The 24,276-nt window shown below is 46.6% G+C and overlaps 1 protein-coding gene across 1 annotated transcript in view; it reads right to left on the bottom strand.

Annotated features, from left to right (window-relative positions):
- The window catches only part of TRIM16 (tripartite motif containing 16), a 74,913-nt gene extending 56,403 nt beyond the window's left edge, over nucleotides 1-18,510 (bottom strand). Inside the window, 1 exon segment of the mRNA XM_072881521.1 lies at nucleotides 18,216-18,510. Within this exon segment, the coding sequence (XP_072737622.1) occupies nucleotides 18,216-18,506 (291 nt within the window). The 5' untranslated portion in view covers nucleotides 18,507-18,510.
- Between the last annotated feature and the right edge of the window lie 5,766 nt (nucleotides 18,511-24,276).

Below are 24,276 nucleotides of genomic sequence, written 5' to 3'. Positions count from 1 at the left end.
TTGTAACTTGTGGGGATGCTGCAAGACTCACAGGATCAGTTTTGGGGCATCAATGGTGCTGCTCATTCAGCAGTGCAGTTAGAGGTGGGGAAAAAGCATGGGAGCAGAAATTCCCCTGGGATCCTCGCATCCAAAAGCACTTGCGCTCTCTGAGCAGGAAACATGTCCTCCTTCACAAAATGAGTCCAGAGCTACCAAGGAGCCTCCTCTGCTCTTCACTAACCCTCATCTGAACTCACGTCAGGGAATTAATTGCCTCTGTTTAGCAGAGCTGCGGCGCAAAGGGACTCTGGGGGAGGGAAGAAAAAGTGATCAGAAAGGATCAGTCGTTGGGCTACGTGGGATTTGGAATTTGACATGTGAACTTTATAGCAACAAAATAGGCTTTCCATAGCATTATTTACTCTCCCGATACAGAGATAAACCATCACTTCCTTGCATTACCCTCTTCCAAGTGAGAGCAGTGAGAAACATGACAAAAAAGCATTCCCATTTAAATTCATGCTCTTCTCCCCCCGCCCCCCCAACACACATTTGCTTTGAGCCTTAGGTTAACAAAAACCACAAAGCCCCACTTAGCCAAAACCACAACATTTTCCTTGATTTGGGGTCAAAGCTGACAAGTTCTGCCTGTTTTCCTCCTGCAACCATCAATCTTCTCAGGTTCACTTTCAGAGCACCTCAGTTATACTGAAAAGTTCACAGACCTGGCACAAGTTTGGGATTTATTATTAAACCTGCCAGATTTCAGGTTTGATTTATGACTCTTTCATACAGCCATGTTATCGAGTAGAGACAGGCCCTGCAGTGCATGCTGTGAGGCATTCATAAAGCTATAAACTTTGAAGCCAAAAGGGACCACTTAGATCTGGTCTGACCCCCTGTATAAATGCAGAGCAACCACCCGCCAGGAACAGGGCCATAGCTTTTTAACAATACTTTTATATTTTCTGTTTCTACACCTCTCTGTGGTTTCTAGAGGCTTCTTGCAGCAGAAAGGACCCCATGGAGCAAAGCAAGAGGGGAGGGACCCCTTGCTGCGCCCTCGGTTCTCCTGTGGCTTGGCAGCTTTCTGCAGCAATGCTGAACGCTGCGAGAAGAGCGCAGGAAGGTGAAGCTGTTCCTCTTATCAGGTTGTGAGTTACAGACTTTCTCCCCCAGTCAGAGCGTTTCAGCTCCATGTACAATCATGGCATTGCTTTTTCCACTTTGGTTCAGAAGGATCGTTGCCTTTTTGCATTCGACCTCATGCCTCTGCATTCAGCAACAAGAGTCTTTCCCCAGGTCCCCCCGGGACACCCCTAACGCACAGGGACAGGGCAGGATTCCTGCTGCATTACACCAGCTCTGCTGCTTTTGGGCACCTCCCTGCTGGGTCTGAAAGTCACAACTTCAACACTTCCCCAGGATTACAAAGATAGGGAAGGGTTGTACACACACAGCCCCGTTCTTGAAGACCTGTTTGCAATCCCACCACTCCACACAGACTCAGCCCCATCCATGGAACCCACCTCCCCTTCAGCTCAAAGCCTCACCGCACATCTCCCTCCTCCTGCAGCCCCCCAAAACCTCCCCGCGCACAGAGTCACCCTAAAGCCGATTCCCCCAGCCCAGTAATTCGGAAGGAACTCTTTGAGACAGGTCGAGAGGCAGCTGCGACGCACCAGCATGGATCAAACCCCACAAGTCACTGGCACCAGCTGCTCCGCAGCAGCAGGGACCCAGCACAGCTGCTGCGCAGTGGGGCTGGATGCTGGAGAGCATCCCGGTGGTCTTAAATAGGCCTGAATTAGCAAGCACTTGGTTTTCACCAGTATAACTCCCTGCAAGCCTCAGGGTCTCTGTGAACAAGCAGAGCCTTTACCAGCCTTAGTTCACCAATGCACTCACTACCCTAAACGCAACTGGAACCTCAAAACTCCCTATTCCTTTGCACATCCTCCCAGAGAGGCCTGATCTGGCATTGAACATTATTTGATATGTCACAGCCATAGCATTTACTTAACACATACTAGCACCAGCACAGTCCTAAAGACTAGGAACTGCTAGAGCAAGGGGTGCCCAAAGGCTGCTGGCCAGCTGTGCTGGATGCTGCAGAGGAAGGCAGAAAAAAACCAACCAAACAAACAAAAAAAACCCACCACCACCCCAAAAAAAAAAACCAACCACCCTCAGGATTCCTGTCAACATGACCCATAGCAGAAACAAAAAATTGGGACCAACTGACATCAACCCAGAAGACAAATCTCCATTGATGTGAGCTTCCAGAGGTTTTGGAGAGATTACAGCAAGTGTGGAGAGGAAATAGTAAAAAGCACACACAGGAAACCCTGACGTTTTGTCACTAAGCCATATGTCCAGAATGAAACGGTTAATAATTTTTTCTTGGATTTGCAAGGTGACATTTATATTATTTATATATCTATTTTTAATATATATATAAAATAAATATAAATTATATATTTTATGTTTTAAACTGCAAAGATGTCAAAGGCAATCTGCAGAGACAAAGGGCAATTTACTGCCAAGGTTTCAGGAGCAGTCCCAGGGGCCCCATTTGCAGTTATAACAACACATTTTATCTTCTGCGCAAGCAGGAAGGGGGGGGGGGGGGGGGGCGTAGCAAGACAGAGAGACAGAAGTAAGTGCTGGCAGTGAATCAGATGATGTATATTAGGGAGATAATAAGCAGAGATTACACACTTGGCAACTGTTTTGCACTGTGCCCTCAGTTTATAAAGCTCAGGTTCCCCCGCCGGGAATACTTGCTGTCCCATAATGCCTGAGGTAGTTTAGTCTAAAAGCACATCCTGCCAGGAAGACCTGGTGCGGCCGAGCTGCCTCATGCTCTCCCCTTTCGGTTTCGGTGAAACTCTCGTCTTCAGTAGAGGTTCAGCACAAGGCTGGCGAAGCACTTCAGTCCCAGCCCTTCACAGCTTCCGAGGACTCCAAGTGCTGCACATCCGGCTCTCCAAGTGGGTGGTATGCCCGACTGCCAAGTTTTCATGTTGAATAGTACCATTCCAGTACTACTTTTTTTTTTTTTTTTTTTAAAGGCAAACAGCTGCATGGCAAACACCCACAAGAGCTCAGCTGGAGCCACCACCTTGCACCAGAGCGCTCCTGGCCGGCGCGCGCAGCAGCCTGCTCAGGTAGCAGTGTAGCGTCTAACATGGCGCAAACTGTTCGTTTTGGACGGGGTCTTGGCTAATCCACACCCTTGCTTTAAAATGCCTGGAAGGCTGGCACAATACTGTTTCCGATTCAAAGTTGCTGACACTAAGAAATTATTGATTTGACACTGTTGCTTAGTGAAAAAGCAAAAGTATGACTCATTCAAAGCTTTTTCTACAGTTTCTTGTTCACTTGAAGAGAAGATGGCCAAAGCTTTATAAGTTACCCAAGTGAGCTCCGAGTGTTGTAGTTCATTTCTTAGTACAGTGAGTCTCAACCCTGACTCCCTCCAAAACTTCAAAAGCGTCAGAGAAACAGCACTTTACTCTAAAAATGTTTGCTGTCTTACCATAGTGACTCACTATTTTTATTCCAGTAAATGGTCACAAACTGTTTGTTTTTGCAGACTCTCTCTGGCTTCTCACAAGCACCACTCTGCCCTTTTTGCTTTGGCACTTGAAGGTTTTCTTGCAGCAACACATGGTGCCATGTCCTCCCTAGGTAACAGCTAAATTCGTCAGTGGTAACAGACCTGCGGTAAGCATAGGACCAAGGAAAATATTGTCCCTCCTCTGCTGTGAGGTTTGTCCACCTGGTTGCCTACACTAGAATCTTAATTAAGTCAGGTACAGCTGCAGGAGAAAACCAATGAATCAGCAACCCCCCTACACCACCAAACAACTCAAAGCACAGAGCAACAAGTGTGGGAGGCAGGGAGGAAAAACCCAAACCAATCATTTTTAGTAAGGACTTTTTAGATGGTGTGACCCCAACTGCCCAAAACAGGAAAGTAATCAGCATCATCTCCAGCAACCAAAGCTAGGTCTCTCTAATATATATGCTAAAGCTTCAATAAGGAGATGCCAAAACCAGGAAGTGAATTTCTTTGGCCAGCGTCAGGAGGAAACAGTTAGATGGCTGGAACAGGCACTTTCGGACCCAAATTTGGTAAAACCATGAAAATGCTCAAGTATTCACTTCAGCAAGTGCTGGAACACTTTGTTCAGTAGTTATAACTTAGACAGATACTGGGCTAGCGCTATTTATATATTAAAATCCTTCAGCTATTACTCATTTCTTTTTAGCTCTCTAGCTGCATGGCTTGCTGAATTAGTTTTGTCCCAAATATGACCAGATTCTCATCTGTTCTGTACATTAATTCTCAAAAGAAGCTTCAGTAGAGGATTTCTTATCTATGCATTCATCAGTTCAAACTCCCTAGTGAGGTCATTTCCGAAGTTTTTAATAAAAAGAGACTTTTGATTCTTGGGGTCATGTTGCAAATTATTTCTTCACTAATCTAGCAGAGGTCAAAAAAGAAGTTGGAGTCAAAGAGCATCTCTGACTTCTCAGCACACGTGTGTCTTGAGGCTTTTAAAAATATACAGTCCTGCTGTTATAAATAGAGCATTCTTCTCCAAGGTCAAAAGCTTTCAGAGTCCAGGAAAACATCCCTTTATTTCTTTTTATAATTGCTGTATGTTTTTTCTCCTCAGAATAAGGGTGCACTAAACTGGGACAAGAGTTGCTCTTGGGGGCAGCGTTTCATCCCAGCTATTTTTACATTGTTGGAGGGTTAACATGAACATCAGTGTCATTTCCTTTGTCAGGCACTTCAACAGCACACCACCAAGAACAGCAGCTAGCTATTTAGTCAAGAAGAGAATAACAGCATGGAAGTCAAAAGAGTGAAGATGAACTGTTTTTTGCCGAGCCCTTCTCAAGGACACGAACACAGGAAGGTGTCATGGTAGGGTAAATCCCATGCTTGAGGCCGTGATCAGTTCTCTTATACTAAAAGGTGCTTGAACATGTAGGAAATGGCAGTTGCCCCACAGAGGCAAGGCTCTTCCACATCCACAAACACAGCTGGCCTGACTGATAAGGACACACAAAAGCAAAAGAGCAATTTGGATGATGGGAAAGCACTCTTCAGAAGTACTCTTATTTTCTCACATCCCTACTCAGCAAACACGTGCTTTAAGGTAGACTTATGCTGAAGCTGTCCTTCAAAGAACAGGAAGTTTCACCTATGTTAGCAGGACATAAGCATTTTTCCTTTGCCGAATCAGGGTGCCACCTTGCAAGTTTGACTATGTATTCTGGAACATGAAACCCAACAGGACCATAGTCCTACTGCAAGGTCTTGGTTGCTATCAATCTGCAAATAATCGTGCAAGCCAGCAGCAGCCCACCCTCACCAGGTGTTACACTGCTCACATGAGTATTAAGAAGTAATATCTACTAAGTAACTACACAAATACAACAAACCAAACACTATGTGGAAAGAAAACCAAAAAGTCAGTCAATAGTTGAGATGTGACAAGACTAAGGGATCCTTTAAAAAGGTATTTCTTCACATAAGAAATATTAGGTACTTATTCATATTCTTCTTTGTTCTCCAGATGCAACAGTCCCTGTGTCTCCAGTACTTGGTGATTTCCTTGGGGATTGATGAAGAGAATGACCTCAGTTAGCTCTCTAACTGGCCTTACTCTGGAGTGATCTTGTACAGCAATTCATGCCTCTACATCCAGGATCTCTCCTTTCTGGTCAGCTGAAACTGCATGAAGACAACTCCTGTGAATATGTCCCCAGGTTCTGCTTGGAGGGCTGTAGAATGAACAGGACAATGCATTTGCATGGTACAGAAATCCAGGTTTTATAAAGAAAATTTAGTTCTTCCAGGGGTCATCAGACCTGCAAACAGAACCTGCAGTGTCCAGAAATTGTTTTAGCTCCTACTCTTGAACAGCCAAGATACAAAGCCTGGTTTGTTTGAAACAAACCAGTTCACAGGGATCTGTCATGGGGTTGCTCATGGGGTTTGGCCATTATATTGTCTTGGGTTCAACCTAAAAAAGGTTAGGTTGAACCAGATAGCATCTGGTTCAGATAGCATCAGAGAGCATCTTTTATCTTACTATCACTTCTGTGTCAGGCTAAGCTTGGCAATCACTGATAGAGAGATGGTGGGATCTTTGAAATAAGTAAAGCACTTGCACTCTTCCAAAAGAGCAGTAACAGGACACCATAGGTTTACTGAGGGACACATTACTATGCTGACCTACTAGTTAACTTGAGGTTTAAAAAAATACTTTTTTGGAACAGCACAGGGAATGCTTTTAGGACGTCAGATTTTGAGGAGCTGCTCTACAATGTGATAATGTACATGCTTTCTCCAAGCTCTTCTGTTCCTGTATTGATGCCAGGAGATTAAAAGGGTGTTGAGTGGTGCTGAGCCTCTTGAGGGGTCATTAACATCACGTGCAGTACTGGAGTTATTTTCATTGGCTCAAACCATGCTTGCCTGCTGATGAGCAGGCAGGGGTCAGAGGAAGTTGCTGTGGTCATAGAAACACATCCCTCAGGGTCTATCTTTCCTCTCCTTTCTCCAGGACACCTTAGGGCTCTCAAAGCCATTTTTCCAAAGCCCTGAGCAACGTCTCCTCATGGTTGCACTGTCATCATCTCCATGTTGCATCTCCATCATCATGACTGCTTTGGAACTGCAGTAGCAGTGCAAGGACTGCATTTGGGGAGCTATCCTAGCAGAGCCCTTGGCAATATGCACCACATGTGAATTTTACCAGTCCCAAGACCAGTGTTCCTTATTCATAAACATGCCATCTCCTTTCACATGCTCAGACAGCTTCCCCCTGAAAGCACTCTCAGCTTTATACAACCCCAGGGCTCAGTTGTTCCACAAAAGTTAACACCCAAGGGCCACATGAATCTAACAACTTGTGCATTAGGCAAGTGTGGAAGTGAGGTGCTTTTCCCTATGCTCCTCCTGCTCTAATTCTGCCCTGGCCAGTCCCTCCAGTGTTTAGCTAACTCAGCTGGCAAGGAGAACAGCTCCTAGGCTTAGAGACAGGCCCTGGGTTGGAAACAGTAGGATCCATCCCCACCATTACTTTTGCCAAGGGTCATCTGAGTGAAGTCTTTCCAAATTACATTCTCGCACTAAGCACAACAGCAATGGTAGGTATGCCACCACCAGTATGCCACCATGCATGGGAGAAAGATGGGGTGGCACCTCCCTGTTGAGAACCTCAGGAAGTAAGAGCCATGAACAGGTATGGGGGGAGAAGAAAAACAAGACATACAGTAAGAGCAGGGCTCAAAAGGACCTGCCAGTGCAAAGCAAGAGTTGCTGCAAGAGCGTCCCTACAAGCAGCCCTTGGCCTGAGCTCAGCATATCCCACGGGACAAGTTTCAGTCTAAGGGCAGGGTGAGTCTCACCCTGGGGACAGTGGGGTCCATTCCGCCACCTCCCATGAACTTTATAGCCTTGACTCCTTCCAAGCCTTATTTGCCTTCTCTGCTAAGCACTGATAGCGCCCATCTCAGCTCTGTGGCACCCTGCTCACAAGGATGGGTGGTACTGTGGCATGGGGTTGTATAAAAGCTATTTAGCAGTTAGCCTCTCCTTGAAAGTTCACCTTGACGCATCTAGAGTGTTTTCTCTACCAAAGACTTCCAAAACCTCACAGTCTCTCCCTGGCATTTTGTCTCCTTCCATAGCCTGACCTTTCCACATGAGTGAGGCAGATTAAAAAAAAAAAAAGTCAACCTTTTCCCCCCTTTCTGAGCAGTGAGTCCAGCAGAAGATCAAAGAGCACATTAATTTAGCCCATGGAATAATAAAAGTCAATGAAAACAGTGTGCTGCTGATGGGAGAGTTGTGCCATGCTGCAGCAGGGAGGAGGGCCCAGGCGAGCCAAGAGCTATTCAGTGGAGCTGAAGAGACCAGACAGAGAGCAGGGGAAGAGGGAGCTCGTTTGTTTTAAGAAAGTTCTTATTTTTAAAGAGGGCCCATGGATTAAACCACAAAACCAACAATATGAATATTTACAGGCCCAAACTCAGCAATCCCATACCCAATAAGTTTTCCCACTAGCTTTAATAGGTACTTTGCTTTCCTTTAGGTAAGCAGCCCCTTGCCACCATGTCATACTGCACTGTTGAGCGTGGTTGCCTTCTCCACTGCAGGGACACTTGCCCTTGCATTTGGAGCTGCTTCACCATTTTGTGAATCAGCTCCCCTTTCTGAGCTTCCCTCAAACAGGGCTTGTGTAGGTGGAAAAGCCTTTTGGAATCTCCAAATGGAGAGCAAGAGGAAAACAGAGTGTGGACTGTGGAAGGTGACGGGTCCAAGTTGATGGTCCTTCCTCTGCTTCCCTCCTGTTTGCTTAGAGAAAGCTCTGTTTGTTCCAGACTGGGAATGGTTGGCCATCACCTGAAAAGCAACTGAATGAGAACAGTTACATAACCCCAACCCCCCCAACCATCAAATAGGAAAGAAAAGTCAAATTGCAGGACAGAGTCAAAAATAACTTCCCAGCTAGCAAAGATAACATCCCAGTCCCCACCTCCAACAAAAGGCATCATCTCAGCCGCACATGCTTAATTCCACATGAATTTCTTGTCTCACAGAGCAGGGGAGGAAACGACAGCTCCACAGCTACCAGCCAAAGCAAAGGGCTAATGGGTTAATGAGCTACCTCCAATATGGCACACGGAAAGGAAGCAAAGTTTTCCTTGGCTCGCTGCGGATCCCAGGAGATTCGCTGTGCCAGAGAAAGCCCTTCTGTATTCACCTTCCTCCTGTAACCTCTGCTACCATCATGCCAAGCATGTGGGGAATGGAGCAAGTGAGCAGAAACACTGGAGTGACAACCCCTGGCCAAAGGATGATAATTAGATCAAGTTCTCATCAGCACACGTCCCTCATGGTTACAGAAACCGCTGGGGCTTTCAGAAAGCCAAGGCCACTCCAATAGTCCTCCCATTTGGCCAAAGCAAGTGTGACCTGATGTGTCTGTTCACTTCTGCCACAGAGGCTAACCGGTGGGTTGAAAGACCCCAGAGAGCCAACACATAACCACTTCACTTGCTCCAAGGAGGAACCCAGCTCCACTTCTGTCGCTCTGACAGAAGGTTGGAAGCAGAAACACCCAAACAAAACAAACATCAAGTTTGGGTCTGACCTTATGATTTGGACAAAATTCAAGCCATCTCCTGTCCCTCTGTCACAGGAGGAACACAAGGTCCTCAACACAGCTTCAGAGGCCTGACCAACTCTCATGGCAGCTGCACTATGATCAGGGTTTGGTTCCTGGCATCTGCTGGGGCCTCTGGTCTTGGATTCAGCAGATAAAGCAACCAGCCCAAAGCTGAACCAGCCAGACTCAAGCCAACCCTTTACTGAGGTTTGAAGACATCAAGCTAACATTTTCTTGCCATGCTGTATTTTAGCATTTCTGCACATCTCTGCATTTTGTTGGCTTTGGCATATACCTGAAGCCATAATACCACAAGAGAAGCTGATCTCTTCATCCCTCCACTCTGGCAAAACCAAGGAGCAGTGCAAACCTCATACAAGTTGCTTCTAATTTTGTTAAGTTTCCAGATCTCAGTCCAGACCAAGAGCTTCTAATGAGTTTGGATAAACTCTGGATAATCCTCTGACCTTTCAAATGCCTCAGGAAAACAGAGTCAAATACAGTACCTGGGACTTTGAAAGGTGCCTCAGAGTTGGGTGCTCCTGGACCAGCACAAGGATTAGAGATGTGATACCTTTGCATCCCCATGACTGCACCCCAGCCTTTCATTAAAGTTAAAAAAAAAAATTTAAAAAAGAGAAAGAAAAAAAAACACACACACTTTGTTACTAAACTGATGGGAAAGAAAGGTAACCCAGATTCTCTTATTTTATACCATTATATACCAGCCTAAACCTGCAGGGGAGTTTACAGAGGCACACCAGAAAAGTCAGAACAGATTTATCAAGCAGGTTTAAAGAAGGGAAAGGATGAATGACAGCTCCTTTCTTGAAAGGGAAAGAAAAGAAACATTAACTCCTGGTGTCAAAATGCTGTAAAACTGGCTTTTGACTCAGCACAGCATAACGCTGCTTGTAAGTGGGGCAATTGGTTTGTGTGAGGTCATGAAATTAAGCATGCCTACGCTTGCCCAGCCCCTGGAGCAAAGTCAGCTGCAAGAGAACATGATGCATGTACAGCACAGGTGAAGGTAAAGAGATTCACGTTTCATGCAACTCATTAAGCAGGACTAAAACATATTAATAGATTTAAATATGTGAAGGGCTAAATATCTGATAGCTTGAAATTCCTGTACACCTGGGAGGGACATCATGCCCATTAGCTCCATCTTTCTTCAGAAGTGCGGTGCCCAGCAAGTGCACACAGTTCCCTCCTGCTTTGCAGCTACATTTCCTGGTTAGACATGCTTAAATCCAAACATCAGAACTGAGCATTCAGCAGAGAGCAATACTGTACTGGAAATAAGAGACAGGCAGATGTTGGAAGGGTGGCAAAGCATGGAACATGCAATGTGGTTCAAACATTTAGACACTGGAAGAACTGCTGGAATCCCTTCTGTTTATGTTTCCAGACATCTCCATCAAGTAAGGGGTAATTAAACACTACAGCAATTGGGTGATAGAATGATTTATTTCTAAAGCACCCTCACAGCCTGAGGCTTTGGGAAACACATGGAGACATGAACCTTACTCCAAGGAGGAGAAAGAGAAGAGCACTACATGCAACCTCGACTGAGGGCAGGCAGAGGTTCAGGAAGGAGGAGCAAGCAACAGGCCGGCACAGAAAGGTGACGTAGATCTTTGTTTCACTGTCAGCTTAGGTTCTTTAATCTTTGCAGGGGTTGTTTATGAGTTCAGGGAGAGATGGGAGCTGTGCCAAAAATTTTTTTTAAAAGATTAAAAGTTACATATTCCAACATGAAGCGTCCCACTTGGAAAGCAAAGTCCAGCACACAGAGAGGGAATCCCAGAGAACATGACTGCTGATGAGTAGACAAAAATGAAAGAGCCAAACCAAGATGGAAGAATTTACCCAGGGTCACCATGGCAGGTCTGGGGTAGAGGCAAGGGGGGGATTCCAGACTTCTGTCCATTTAACAGCTGCACTTCCCAAAAAGTGACTGCTCCCTGGATTCCCTCGCTTTTGAGAGAGAAGAGACCAAGGGGAAACATAACAGTGCTCAAGCATAAGAGAGCTGTGACAAAGCACGAAGGACTTATTCCAGGAGGGACAAGCAGCAGGGGCAAAGGCTGCAGCAAGGGGGATTGAGGATGGACATTAAGAAAGCCATTTCTACCACCTGAATGTTAAGGCCTGGAGGTCCAAAAACATGAATGACATGGGACCTTTTGGCTTCAGTAGGAGCTAACCAGTCCCTGGAAGTCTTTTCTGGTTTTGCTTGTCCTGAACCCCTTCCCTGTAAAATCATGGAAGTGGGAAAATGACAGCAGCCTGTCCATCTGAAAGACGTGGAGAACTAAAGGCATCCTGCCCTGCCATGGAGGAGGTCAGACCAGATCCTCAAAGCCAAGGACCACGGCAATTCAGCTTTGTATTCAGTCCTGCTTCACAGTCCGTTTATTTTACATGTTTATTTAACATCTACATGAATCAAGGCAATATTATTTCATAAAAAACAGAAAACTTGGCTTCACTTATTCAAACATTTGGACAAGGAAGGAAGAAAGCCCAGCTCAGGATTTGGCCAGTTTAAAGAATAGGAATATGCAGTGATTACCCTGTTGTCAGTGGTTCAAAACCAGCCCGGTTGGAGGAACTGAATGCAATTGCCATCTGGCAGTTGTTGGGGAACCTCCCTAAAAGAAGTCATGGCCTCAGCTCAGATCCAAGTAGATAAGAGTCCTGCAAGGACAGGGAGCAAGGCAGCACCTTAATTCTTCCTGGAGAACAAGGGAAGCCACAGACCTTCTGGAGGTGCAAGTGTCCCAGCACGAAGGTGCTTAGACAGCTCTTGCGGTGCCCATTTGTGACTAAAAGAAGTCAGACCTGCACTGAACCTACCCAGACCCACCACACTTTTACCTACCCGGCATCTCACAAAGCATGTAAGTGCCCAGAATAACAAACACCTAGAGCAAGGGCTGGTCAGGAAAATGCTGCTAAATGCTGGAGTATAATACCAACAGCACGAGGTCATAAACTAGAGCTGCCAAGACATTAAAACAAACTAGCGTTGTTGTTTTCCCTCCCCTCCCCTGAGATTAATGTTAAACACCAAGGCAGCTCCAGAAGCCTTATTTTTCCAGGAATTCCCAAGGCAGCTACAATCCCTTGCCTTTAAATCAAGGCTGGATGGATTTTTGGAAGACACACTTTTGTCAAATGCAAGTTATTGGGTTCAATAAGGGTTGAAATTCTCTGGCCTGTGCTGTACAGGAGGTCACAGCCTGGATGATTTAAAGTTGCTTTTGGTCCCGGTATCTATGGAAAAAACTACGAAGCCTCCCATATTAGAAATAAAAGAATAAGCAGCAGCAAATAATAAAATTGTCAAATACAGACAGCCTTTGCCCACAGAATAGCCACGAGCAAGATGAAGGCTCTTTGGCTTTGCTCATTAATCACAAGGATTCAGATTCATTACTAAGGTCTTTTATCCTATTTTTCCAAATGAAACAAGGTTTATGGAGTCACACTGTACACACATTTCATCATATCTAACATTTGAGGCCGTTATCCACTTTTGACAGGGACTAGAGATCAGAGATATTAACTTACTTCAACTTTGGCAAAAGAAAGTGGGTAGAAGGAAAAGAGCTCAATTAATGTTCCCAGTGAAAGAAAGGCAGTAGCATAAAAATCAATCCTTCGCACACCAGAAAAATCTCTTCAGGCAGGGGAAAGAGGTTAGGAGTGCCCCTCACCATGGGGAGGAAAAAAAAGCTTTGATCAGGATTGTCATACCCTGAGGAACCTACTCAGGCAACATTTCTTACTAGTCTGGATTTTCTTGCATCTAAGAAGGACAGAGCTCATGCTGCAGTTTTAATACAATTAATAAAACTTGAACGAGCCACCAGACACTAATCAACAGTAAACTGAGCTCTAGCAGTTTCAATACTCATAGAATTACTTTTATTTATGGTTAATAAGCCACAGCATGGATGGCAGAGCTTCAGAGCAGCTCACAAGCCTCCCCATCACATGGCCTACAGTCCGGATACCACTGGGAGTACCGATGGGCTGGGGCCAGAGCCTTTGCAAGCCCCCTATATATGCACTCCTAATGAGCAACAGAGCCATCTGTAAGTCTTATATAGCCTCCATCAAGACAGAACCTAATTTAACAATTTATTCTATCCATATTCTGCTGGGGAAGGGGTCACGGGAGAACAAACAGACCCAGTGCCATTTAGAGCTTCCCACTTGTTGGTTATTGTTGTAGTTTTACTCTCATTGCTCAGGCACCCTATGCAGAAGACAGAATATAAAGAATTTCTGCAGTGACCTCATCCTCCTGGTTGGCAGGCACTGCTCTCACTTTGTCCTTGGGTGGAATTCAGCGTGAATATGGCTTTTGCTTATGTCCTTGTATATGCAACACCAGTGACATCAGCGTAGCTGTGGGAGCATGGATTCCTCCCTAGCAGTGATTGCAGAAGCCCAATAATGTGAAATGGCAATTTATATAACGTCCTATATAAATTTCACCCCATCCCTGTACTATTTAGCACTAAAACTCAAAATACCTCTTTTCATACAAAATCAGATATAGCTTTGTTATAGTTTTATTGGTTTTAATCAGGGATAAAACCACAGCACATAAAAATTATTTCTACATACCTAGATTCATCACAGCCTTGACTAGAAAGCCCAACAAAATCAAAGGATTAAATGCATCTTTCTGGCATAAATCCAGAGTTAACCTAGGGAACCTGTAGGAAATGCCTATGTTTGGTTTTGACATGCAGATCACCCAGGATAAAGAGATGTCAGCAGGTGCAGGTTCACTGCAGGGTTTTGCTGTAGTTAACACAGGACAAGCACATTTCAAGAACAGAAACAAAGAGCTCTTAAAAATGACATTTTTAAAAAAAAATATTAACACGCATGCCTGACATGCACCCCACGATTACTTCAGTGGAAGATAAATTTAGTTTCCAGAGATAACACTGCTCTGCATCCAACAAACTTAACATTTGAGCACCTCTGAAATTCCAATAATTTGAGGTGTTTATCTGAGTAGAGGTGATTTAATGAATCTGGCTGTGACTGCTGATGCTTGTCATTTTTGCAGGTTTGTTCCATCAACATATAACACTATTTGCTTTCATTTGGGCAAAATCCAGTTTCCTTCACACCAAGTCATCTGGACCAGCCTTCAGAAAATCCATCCTGGCCAGCTACTGTGGAAAAACCTGGGTTCACCTGGAACTAATGAATGAGTGAAATAAACTGTGAATGGGACAGTCAGTAGTAACTGTTTCCATAGAAAATTCCAGCATTTTAACAACCAGGTGCCAGAATCAGCCCATAATCCTCCTCCAGGCTGAATCAGCCACTGCAACAGCACAGTCCTTTCTTATTACCAAGTTTTCCCTTACCTATCCTAAGCCAATAATTTTTTTTCCCCTCCTCCTGATGTTTCTCTCATTTAGTCTCTCATTCCTGCATCTGTAAAGGCCAGTAGGAGAATCATACCGAGGGTGTTATATTTAGATGCGAGAAACCAAATAGTTTTCCTTACTTGAGCTCCTCCATATGCAGAGCTTTGCTGTGCCTAACGCTGCTCTGTACAGCCCATGGGCTGGCAGGTGCTGCCTGCTGAGGCAGGCACATTTTTCCTATAATTTGTTCCTTTACTAGGTTTCAAAACATATTTAAAATCCAGCTGACATGACTAAATTATTGATTCCATATCAAGGTGTGGGTTTATGGCTTATTTTGAGAGCTGCAGAGTCTGATTTTAAAATGTGCTCTCTGTGCACTTATACCCACATAGAAAATTAAAAACTTTGGGGAAAAAAATAATTTAAAAAAGTCAATGGAAAACAAAAGAGACAGTTTTACACTGGTTCTAGCACTACTAAGAAATAATCCCTTCAGCGTTGCACGGTTCTTACACAACAGATCATGGTTATCATCCTCATCTTGCCTTACAGCTCAGGCACTGAAGAGCAGCACACCCATGCAGGATGCCCATTACAGAGCCAAGATCATATAACGAAATCTTGTCCGCTGGTCCCTTGCCACTCTAGCTCAGCCATCTCACTGAGCACATGTGCCCTCATTACTCCAAGCAAAGAGCTGCAATAAGCAGATTAAACGCCAAACATCCACTTTGCAGACCTCCAGCCAGGGCCAAGGTCCTCGTCTGGCTGGCACGCACTGGGGCTGTGCATGGGCAGACCATTGCAGTAGTCCGGGAACCGGGGCTTGGATTCGAATTAGAAAACAGCAAGAAACTTTCAAGCCAAGAACAACAATACAGCTGGGAATGGTGCGATGCTTTACACTGAACAAACACAAGCCCATTTATCAGAGCATTGACTCCAGCTCCTTTCTGAGATAGCGCTGGCGGCACGTCTGAGCAAAGGCAGACAGAAACAGCAGAGGAGAGGGTAGGTCGGGTGAATTTCCCTCTCTGTGCCCTAAGTAGCCTTTTTAGAGTGAATTAGACTAAACCAAAACAAGAACAGAGGGCAAAATGCTTAGAGCTCCCTTTGAGCTTTGTTGTTGACTGCAGACAGGGTGCACTTACCCCAATGGACCTAGGCACAAGACAGGCACTAGAATCAAGCGAGTGAAAAAAAAAAAAAGACATAGATGCATATAGAAACACACACTGCCCTGCCTAACTATGCCAGGGTACTGGACACACCTATCCTTTAAGAAAAGTGCAGCTCAAAGTAATTTCAGCTTGCTGTAGGTCCCTGTTTAATTTTATCTTGTTTTTAAGTTTGCCCTGGTACCACTGTTGTACACAAGTTGGCTTAAATATAGGAGGACGGTACACAAAGCTCTAACTGAGTGCATTTACAAGCGAAGAAGGAAATGCAAACAGAGCTGTTGGATGTTTCCAGTGTCACAACCCCTGCCCTTTCCTAGCATCGGTCAGAGGAGCAGCATGAGGCATCAGAAACCTTCAGAGATGGCCCGTTTCTTGCAAAACTTCTCTTTTGCCAGCTCTAACGTTCCCGTAAGGATCAGGAAATTTGGGTACTTATCCAAACCACATCTCCAAGCCTCTCTTTCTGTGGTGATTTCAACAGGATTACAAGGCTGTCAGTTAATGACTGAATGATTGAGGTGACTTGTTCACACGCCAGCACGGCCAGGCTCAGCCTGGCACAGCCTGTGCCACCTCTCTCAGTCACAAGTCCCTTTGGGCACTGCAGGGACACGTCCCTTACTGCTGGGCTTATATTTGTGCTTAGTGAAAGCAGAATGTGATAAAATGTGTTTCGGTGGACTTGGCAGTGCTAGGCAGTGCTAGGTTAACAGCTGGACTCGATGATCTTAAAGCTCTTTTCCAACCTAAATGATTCTATGATTCTAAAATAAATAAATAAATAAAACCTCTACTTACTCTCACTACTTGGGAATTTTTGCTTCTTTAACAGCTCCCTTATTATTTCACCAAGTCACCCATATCTCTTTACAAGTAAGTATATGCTGCCCCTTCATTTCCATAGGGGGGCGGGGGGAAGAAAGAACACTGTTTTCTCTCTGCAGTATCAGTTTTCAGTGTGACACACAGTTCACTGCAAAAAACAAACAGCCCTAATGAGAGTGGTTGTGCAGTTGCTGCACCCAGTGTCAGTTACTCGGCTCCTGCGAGCAGCACCGAGTCCTTTTGCAGGGTCAGTACCGAAGGGAGTAGGGAGCAGGACATGTCCCCCATCCCTTGCAGCTCCCACCATCACCGCCAGCAGGTCCTTCTTGCTGGGGGACGGTACATGGGAGCTCTGTGCAAACCCTGCTGCGACCTGCTGCAGCTGAGCCAGGGTCACTGCACCCACTGCTGTATTTACACCATGTCAAGGGTGGAAAAGTGACATTGTATGACTTTACACCCAGAGTGGCAGTGTGCCAGGGACCCAGATAAAGGGGTTTTCTAAATTTGGATGGTGTTTGGATGAGAGAGAGGCCTGGGGGATTTCATTAAGTGCCTCAGGCTGGGGTCAGCCCTTGCAAGGGCAGTTAGGTTGTCCCTGCACTGAGGAGTCAGCTTGTCCTAAGGAAGCTTTAAGAATAGCAACCTGAAAGGACTCTATCCACAGAGCTGGCAAGCAAACTCTACAGCCATTTGGAGCATCTCCTCTAATCACCGACTGCAATCATGGCATCTGCTTCCCATGGACCTTGCTGGGCACTGGAGAACTTGCCCAAAGCACCACACTTCCCTGCTTACCAGAGGTGGGTCTGAGCAGGCACCTTCACATGCTGCTGAAGAAGGATCCCAAGGAGGAACCCGCTCCAAAGGAGTGAGCTGTAGGTTGCATTCAGTCCTGCCCATCAGGCTCCGGGACCCCCTCCAGGCCCTGGCAGAGGACAGAGCTGGCCACCACCTCCCTTTCCCCTCCCAACAGGAGGGGTCAGAGTTAGTCCCATCTGTTCGCTCCCAGTTGCCTTTTCTCAGGCTGCATTTTTCTTTTCACTTTTGACCAACAACCCCCATTTTAATTAGACGCCAGCCCCATCACAATTATTTCCTTATACATCCTTGCCTTTTATCTGCCTATCAGAGAGCTGTCCATCAGATTTAGGATACCCCACAAAGCTGCTCCTCAGGCTTTGAGTGTCCTCATTGACTCAGGACAGGATCCCAGGCTGGGGAAGCCACCATCAGATCCTCATTCTTCACCCAGCTTTAATTTACTCCTGACACCAGGAGTCCCAAGCTTCTCCTCTTTACCTTCATTGTGGTCTCCAGCCACTGCAGCAGCCCCACTCGGCATCACAGGCTGAGGAGGAATGACACCCGAGGAGCCGTTGCCATGGGTGCAGACGGTGGTCCCTCCGGGTTCCCATGGTGCTGGGCAAGACACGCACCGGGGCGACGAGAGGGAAGAATATGCACCAGCCAAGCTATTTGTAGCCCATCTAAGCATCTCGCAAGTTAAACAGTTCGCCTTTCTTCCCCCTGCTCCCAGCAAGCTTGGGGGGCTCCCCCACCCACCAAGGCAGCGCTCGTGGTGCACAAAAGGCTAAATAATTGTCCTGACTGACCTGGAGACAAAAATAAAATTCACCGCGGGTGCTCAAGCGTGGCCGAGGGCAGAATTTGGCTCCAACGAGCTGCCTGTTGGCTGGTTTGCGTTTTGCAGTTTTTGGCATGAAGTCCTCATCTTGGCCTTTGCTGCAGGCTGGGGTAGGGCAAGGGACTGTGCCCCAGAGCTGGAGTGCAGCAGGCTCCTCAGAAACCTGGCGTTCCGCCCGGCCCCCCCGGGAAGCGTGTAACACAAGAGTATTGCAGGATGGATGGAAGGAGGATTGCCCTAGACCTCGCTGCACAGCCATGGGAAGGACGTGGCAATGGAGACGGATCCCTCCAGCCAGGGACAAACATGTATGGGACAGCTCCCAAGTCACCCTCTCCCTTGCAGGCAGGCTTGAGTAGAAGAGGTCATTTGCCCAATCTGGAGTGGTTTTCACAGATGGAGAAGCTTCATCCAGCACTTCTCACAACCTATAGAAAGGTTTCTGCCGATCTCCCTAGGCTGTGCCGGCAAACCACTGGTCACCCTGCCAGAGACGAGGCTTCATCAGCTGCCAGCACTCAAGTATTGTATCATTTAAAATTCACTCTGATGTCCCATTTCACTGGTGATGTCAGCCAAAAGATATTTTAGCAGAGGGGGGAAAAAAAGCCCAGCATAAGCATAGGGTGTGACTAAAGCCAGAATAAGCTTTGCCTACAAATTAAGCGTCTTCCTTCTTTAAACCGATCCCCTCCTTCTCCAGGCCTTCAAACTCATATCACCCCTCAGATCTCCCCACAAGCAGGGGAAATCAGCAGCAAACCAGTCAGCTGGACATGGTGGTGAGAGCAAGAGGAATTAGTCTCCATAATATACGAAAAGAATTAGGACTATTTAATCTCCTTTTCCCCTTATCAGTAGTCTCAAATGTCATTTTGACAGGGAAATGCAGTGGAAATTCCTGCAAATCTTTCCTACAATTAAGGAATTGACAAGATTTTTCAGCTTTTTCTCTATGTGTTTGAAAAATTACTACATAAAGGAAACAATCTTTGCAGAGCATATAACTCACAATAGGCTGAAACATTATCTTAAACTATTCGTCTGCTTCCTGCTTAAGTAAACATATTAGGAATGTGTGTATGTTTCTTGGGCAGCTTAAAAACAAAAAGAAAAAAGGTATATAGTCTCTTCTGCTTTTGAGTAGCACATTGTTTATGTTGTTATAAGCACAGATCATATTTATAGCTGAACACTGTGTGAAAGTGCAGGCAAGCTGGGAAGCATTTGTTAGGTTTAATGATCTTTTATTTAACTGGTGCAGAAAAATGCATCTCTCTGGATTGATTCATGACAGGAATTGTATAGAAACCTTCTTCCTCAAGAAAAGAAAAACCTCAAAAGGTCAATCTGACATTTCAGCTCTCTCAAATATCCAGCAGAGATGTTCACAGAGCAAAATCCCCAGCCCAACAAGCTGGATGGGGTTAGAGCAGGGCAAGGATAAACCACAGCTAGAGATACATTTCAGGACAAAAAGCAGAGCCATTCAAATCACCTGGGCTGGAAGGGACCCATCCTGCACCGCAGCAGCCCCACTCCACAGTTTATGAAATTCATTGCACTCCTCAAAGCACCCCGAGCCAGAGGCTTTGCAGGCTGCAAGGAAGGGGCTGAGGAAGCCTTTTGGCTGCATGGCATCTCCCCCATTCAACCAAGAGGCTAACCAAGGCCCAGCCCTCCTCTCAGGCTCAGCCACCAAGTCAAAACCAGAGCTGAGAAGATCTTTTCTCAACTCCCAGTTGTCTGCGCTGGCTGCAGCAAGCTTCTGCTGCAGAAAGCAAGCCCACATGGGCAGAGAAGCAGCTCCTTCTGCAAGCCCTCGGTCAGGTAGTCATGGGTTTTTACAGTTTGACACCTCTCACCTTGCCAAGGGTGTTGCATCTCTGCACTGTTGCAGAATTAACTCAACCCTGGACCAGCCTTTTCCAAGCAGAGCAGTGACCCATCACAGGGCTCTGCAGCCTGCGCTCAGCTTCCACCACTCCACCAGGGCAAAGCATGTATGCACACATGTATGTACTAGTATTTGTTGCCATAGGGGTAAGGGCTGTCTGAGAACGGCTTTTGTGGTCATAGAGAGGGGATAACATGCAGAGAGAAATGCACCGGAGCATCCCCATGAAGCCTACTGCAGAGCCAAGCAAGCCCAAGGGACATGGTGGAGCAGAGGCTCCCTGGGAGCTTGTGCCCACCCCATGAGATGATCACCCCTGCAGCCACAGGGAGCAGCCAGTGCTCCAGCCAAGTACATCCCTCTGCTTGCAATTTTTCATGAGCACCCACCAGTCCCACACAAATCACTTCCACTTAGGGGCTTGTCATGGTTTAGCCCCAGCCGGCAACTAAGCACCACGCAGCCGCTCGCTCACTTCCCCCCCGGTGGGATGGGGGAGAGAATCGGAAGAGCAAAAGTAAGAAAACTCATGGGTTGAGATAATAACAGTTTAATAATTGGAACAAAATAATAATAATAATAATAATAATAATAATAATGAATTATAATGAGAAGGAAAACAACGAGAGAGAGAGAGAGAGAGGAACAAAACCCAAGGGAGGGAAAAAAAGAAAAAAATTATACAACCGCTCACCACCCGCCGACCGACGCCCAGCCAGTCCCCGAGCAGCGATCGCTACCCCCCGGCCAACTCCCCCAGTTTATGTACTGGGCATGACATCATATGGTATGGAATAGTCCTTTGGTCAGTTTGGATCAACTATCTTGGCTGTGCCCCCTCCCATTTCTTGGGCACCTGGCAGAGCATGGGGAGCTGAAGGAAGACAAAAAAAAGTCCTTGACCAATGTAAATACCACTTAGCGACAGCCAAAACATCAGCGTGTTATCAATATTATTCTCATACTAAAATCCAAAGCACAGCACTATACCAGCTACTAGGAAGAAAATTAACTCTATCCCAGCTGAAACCAGGACAGGGCTGAACATTGATCACTCATTAGGCATTGTCCAGGTCAACCCAAGACATTCCCCAGTTTTTCCCCATACAGCTGGGTGCTTTGTGGAGGGAGCTCCTAAAGCCCAGGACAGCAAACACCACCAGTCTTGCCCTTTAGAATCATAGAATCATTCAGATTGGAAAAGACCCTTAAGATCATAAAGTCCAAATGATCTGCCAAGCCCACCACTAAACCATGTCCCTAAGCGCCACAGCTACATGTCTTTTAAATACCCCCAGGGGTGGTGACTCAACCACTTCACTGGGCAGCCTGTTCCAGTGCTTGACAACCCTTTCGGTGAATAAATTTTTCCTAATATCCAATCTAAACTTCCCCTGGCACAACTTGAGGACGTTTCCTCTTGTCCTATTGTTTGTTACTTGGGAGAAGAGACCAACACCCACCTCGCTACAACCTCCTTTCAGGTAATTGTAGAGAGCAATAAGGTCTCCCCTCAGCCTCCTTTTCTCCAGAATAAACAACCCCAGTTCCCTCAGCCGTTCCTCACCGGGCTTGTTCTCTAGACCCTTCACCAGCTTTGTTGCCCTTCTTTGGGCACGCAAAATCTGTACTGCAAGTGCCTCAGGCCACCGTTGGTTTCCCAAAAGGAACAGAGAGAACACAAGTTTGGTACTTGCTAAAAATGCTTTAAAGGCAGGAAAAGAAAGGATCCAGAGGTGACCCAGGAGAGCAAACCTCTGGGTGAAGGGAGCAAACACTCATCTCTTCTGCTCTTTCTCTCACAGGTACAGCTATAGGTCTCCAAGCCTCTGAAGTTAGCTTTGTATCCCACAAGGGGTTTGGTGGTCTGTAGCACATGTGGACGAGCAATTCCACAAAGCCAGCAAAGGGAGGCTGCTGCCTCACAAAGCTGACTGCCCTCACCCACATGCTCCCTTCCAGCCCTAAAACCAGGTAAGAGATGACCACGGGCCTTTATTTGCTGCTCCTGCCTCTTACCATTACCCACAGCAGGGCTCTGGGGTAAGGAAAGGCAGGACAGCAAGACCTGCTTCACACTGGCCATATTCTAGGAAACCCTCAGGTTTTTCAATACTTGACAAGTCACAAGTTAAAGCAGCAAATAAACAAAACAAAGAACAAAACAAAGCCCTCATCTCAGCTACATTGTTCTTATCTGCTTCAGGGGAAACAAGCCCACAGGCAAAGGGAAGTTATTCCAAGGTGCCAGTTTCATCCCCAGCACCACTCTGACCCTCCCCACACAGACAGCTCTCACATGGATTACACAGCATCTTTGAAAACCAGCATCCTCAGAGAAGGCAGCCCTAGGGCTCCTGCCCCAGGCCTCGCTGCTATCGAGTAATCAAGTAAACTTGATTGCTCCTGTTAAAGTACTGCTATATCGCTTCTCCTCTGAAAATGGTATCAGCTTCTCTCACCCCAAGCTACCCACCCTCCAAACCCCCACCACCACTGCCTGACCCTGCCAGGTCCCCAACCGAACCCCCCCAGACACACAGCTCCCAGGCACTTGCCAGTAGCACCTCTCTGCAGTGAGCAAGCAGGGATGACCTTGCAGGTGGGATGGCTTAATTCATTTAACAGACCTGAAGGAGAGGAGTGGGCTCCCACCTCCTTCCCAGGTCCCATGCCCCCCACCTGCCCTGCTCCTGCGAGCAAATGGCAGCACAGCCCGGGGCCAGCAGCACTCTCAATCAGCGGCACCTTCTTGGCACATCACAGGGGACTACAGAGCAACACTAACATGGCAGGACCACTGTGACAAGCTTAGGCTGAAATTTTCTCCAGAAAGAGCTTGCTTAGTCCTACCTACAGTTTATACCAGCTCAGCAAACTAAATAAACTCTTCTGGCAAAGTCTTCTGCGACAGTTTAGCTGGAGCATTTCAGCTCTCACTCATTTGCGCCGACTCAACAGCTGCAGTGTCTTAAGGCACAAACACACACACCTGCTCTGTGCAACCACTCCACAACTTGGAGACATTTGCTCCCAAAGCAAAGGGGAGCTTGTGCTTGCCCCTTAGCTGCTCCTGCTTATGCGGGGCACTGCAGCACCAGCCAGCCTCCTTGCAGGGGGAGTTAACTGCTGGAGGTGAGGAGCAGGAGGAGCCAAGGGACAGAAATCCTGCTGGATGTGTCCCTAAGGAAAGCAAAGGCTTCAGCATCTGCAATGAGGCTGTCTGTCAGAGCTCTTCGTCTATGTGAAAATGCCACCAAAGAAACCCAAGGCTCCACGCCCCGACTGACATTACTGTTCTGGCAAAAGCTCCCAGGGTGGAGTTCACCTGAGTCATCAGTTTTCACGTTTGAGTTTGATGAGATAAAGAGCTAATGTATGATTTGTGCGAACCGAACCCAACGCAGCAAGCTCCGTCTGTCCTTCGCTGGAAGGGCAATGTTTATCCGCACAGAGCAGCTGCCAATGAACCATTAATTGTGAATTGCATAAACCAAGCAAATCTCACAATAGATCTTCCTCGTGCTTGTCAAATGACCTCCCTGAAACTGGAAAAGGCCCCCAGGAGAGTTTGGCTCTTGCAGGGAGCCCACCCCGCCATGCCCCTCTCTGCTGTGATGGACAACCCCTCTTTGCCAGGAGGATTGCAGACTGGCACCTCTGGAGGTTTGCACTGATGAGCCTCCTCTCCTTTCACCACCAGAAAACGAGATAATTTTCACACCCTTACATCTAACAGCAAAGCCTCTGCCAGGCTTCATGGCTGCAGCATCCAAACCCCTGATGCAATTGTTGGCACACCTCTGAGGAGGTGCTGGAGATCTGCATGCTCCTTACAGGGCATTGGGGCAGCAGAAGCTTTACAAAATGCCACTCGCCAGCAGAGCTCAAACCACTGAGATACAATGCAGTGGTGCTGGGGGACGTGTCCTTCACGAGGATGCCAGCAGGGCATCTTGGGGGCTGGGGGTGGCATTGTGATCGGCTCCAAGGAGCTTGTTTTCCAAGAATCTAAGAAACAGAACGAATGCTTTAAAATTCAGGTCAGCAACCTTTCTACAAGGAGTTTTATTACCCCCCACCAGCCAGGGCAGAGAACTCTTTGTGTTGGCCTTGCTCCCCACAGTGTAGT

This window comes from Ciconia boyciana, chromosome 16 (genome assembly GCF_034638445.1).
Source record: "Ciconia boyciana chromosome 16, ASM3463844v1, whole genome shotgun sequence".
Taxonomy (NCBI): Eukaryota; Metazoa; Chordata; class Aves; order Ciconiiformes; family Ciconiidae; genus Ciconia; species Ciconia boyciana.
This window is presented reverse-complemented; position numbering and strand designations above follow the sequence as displayed.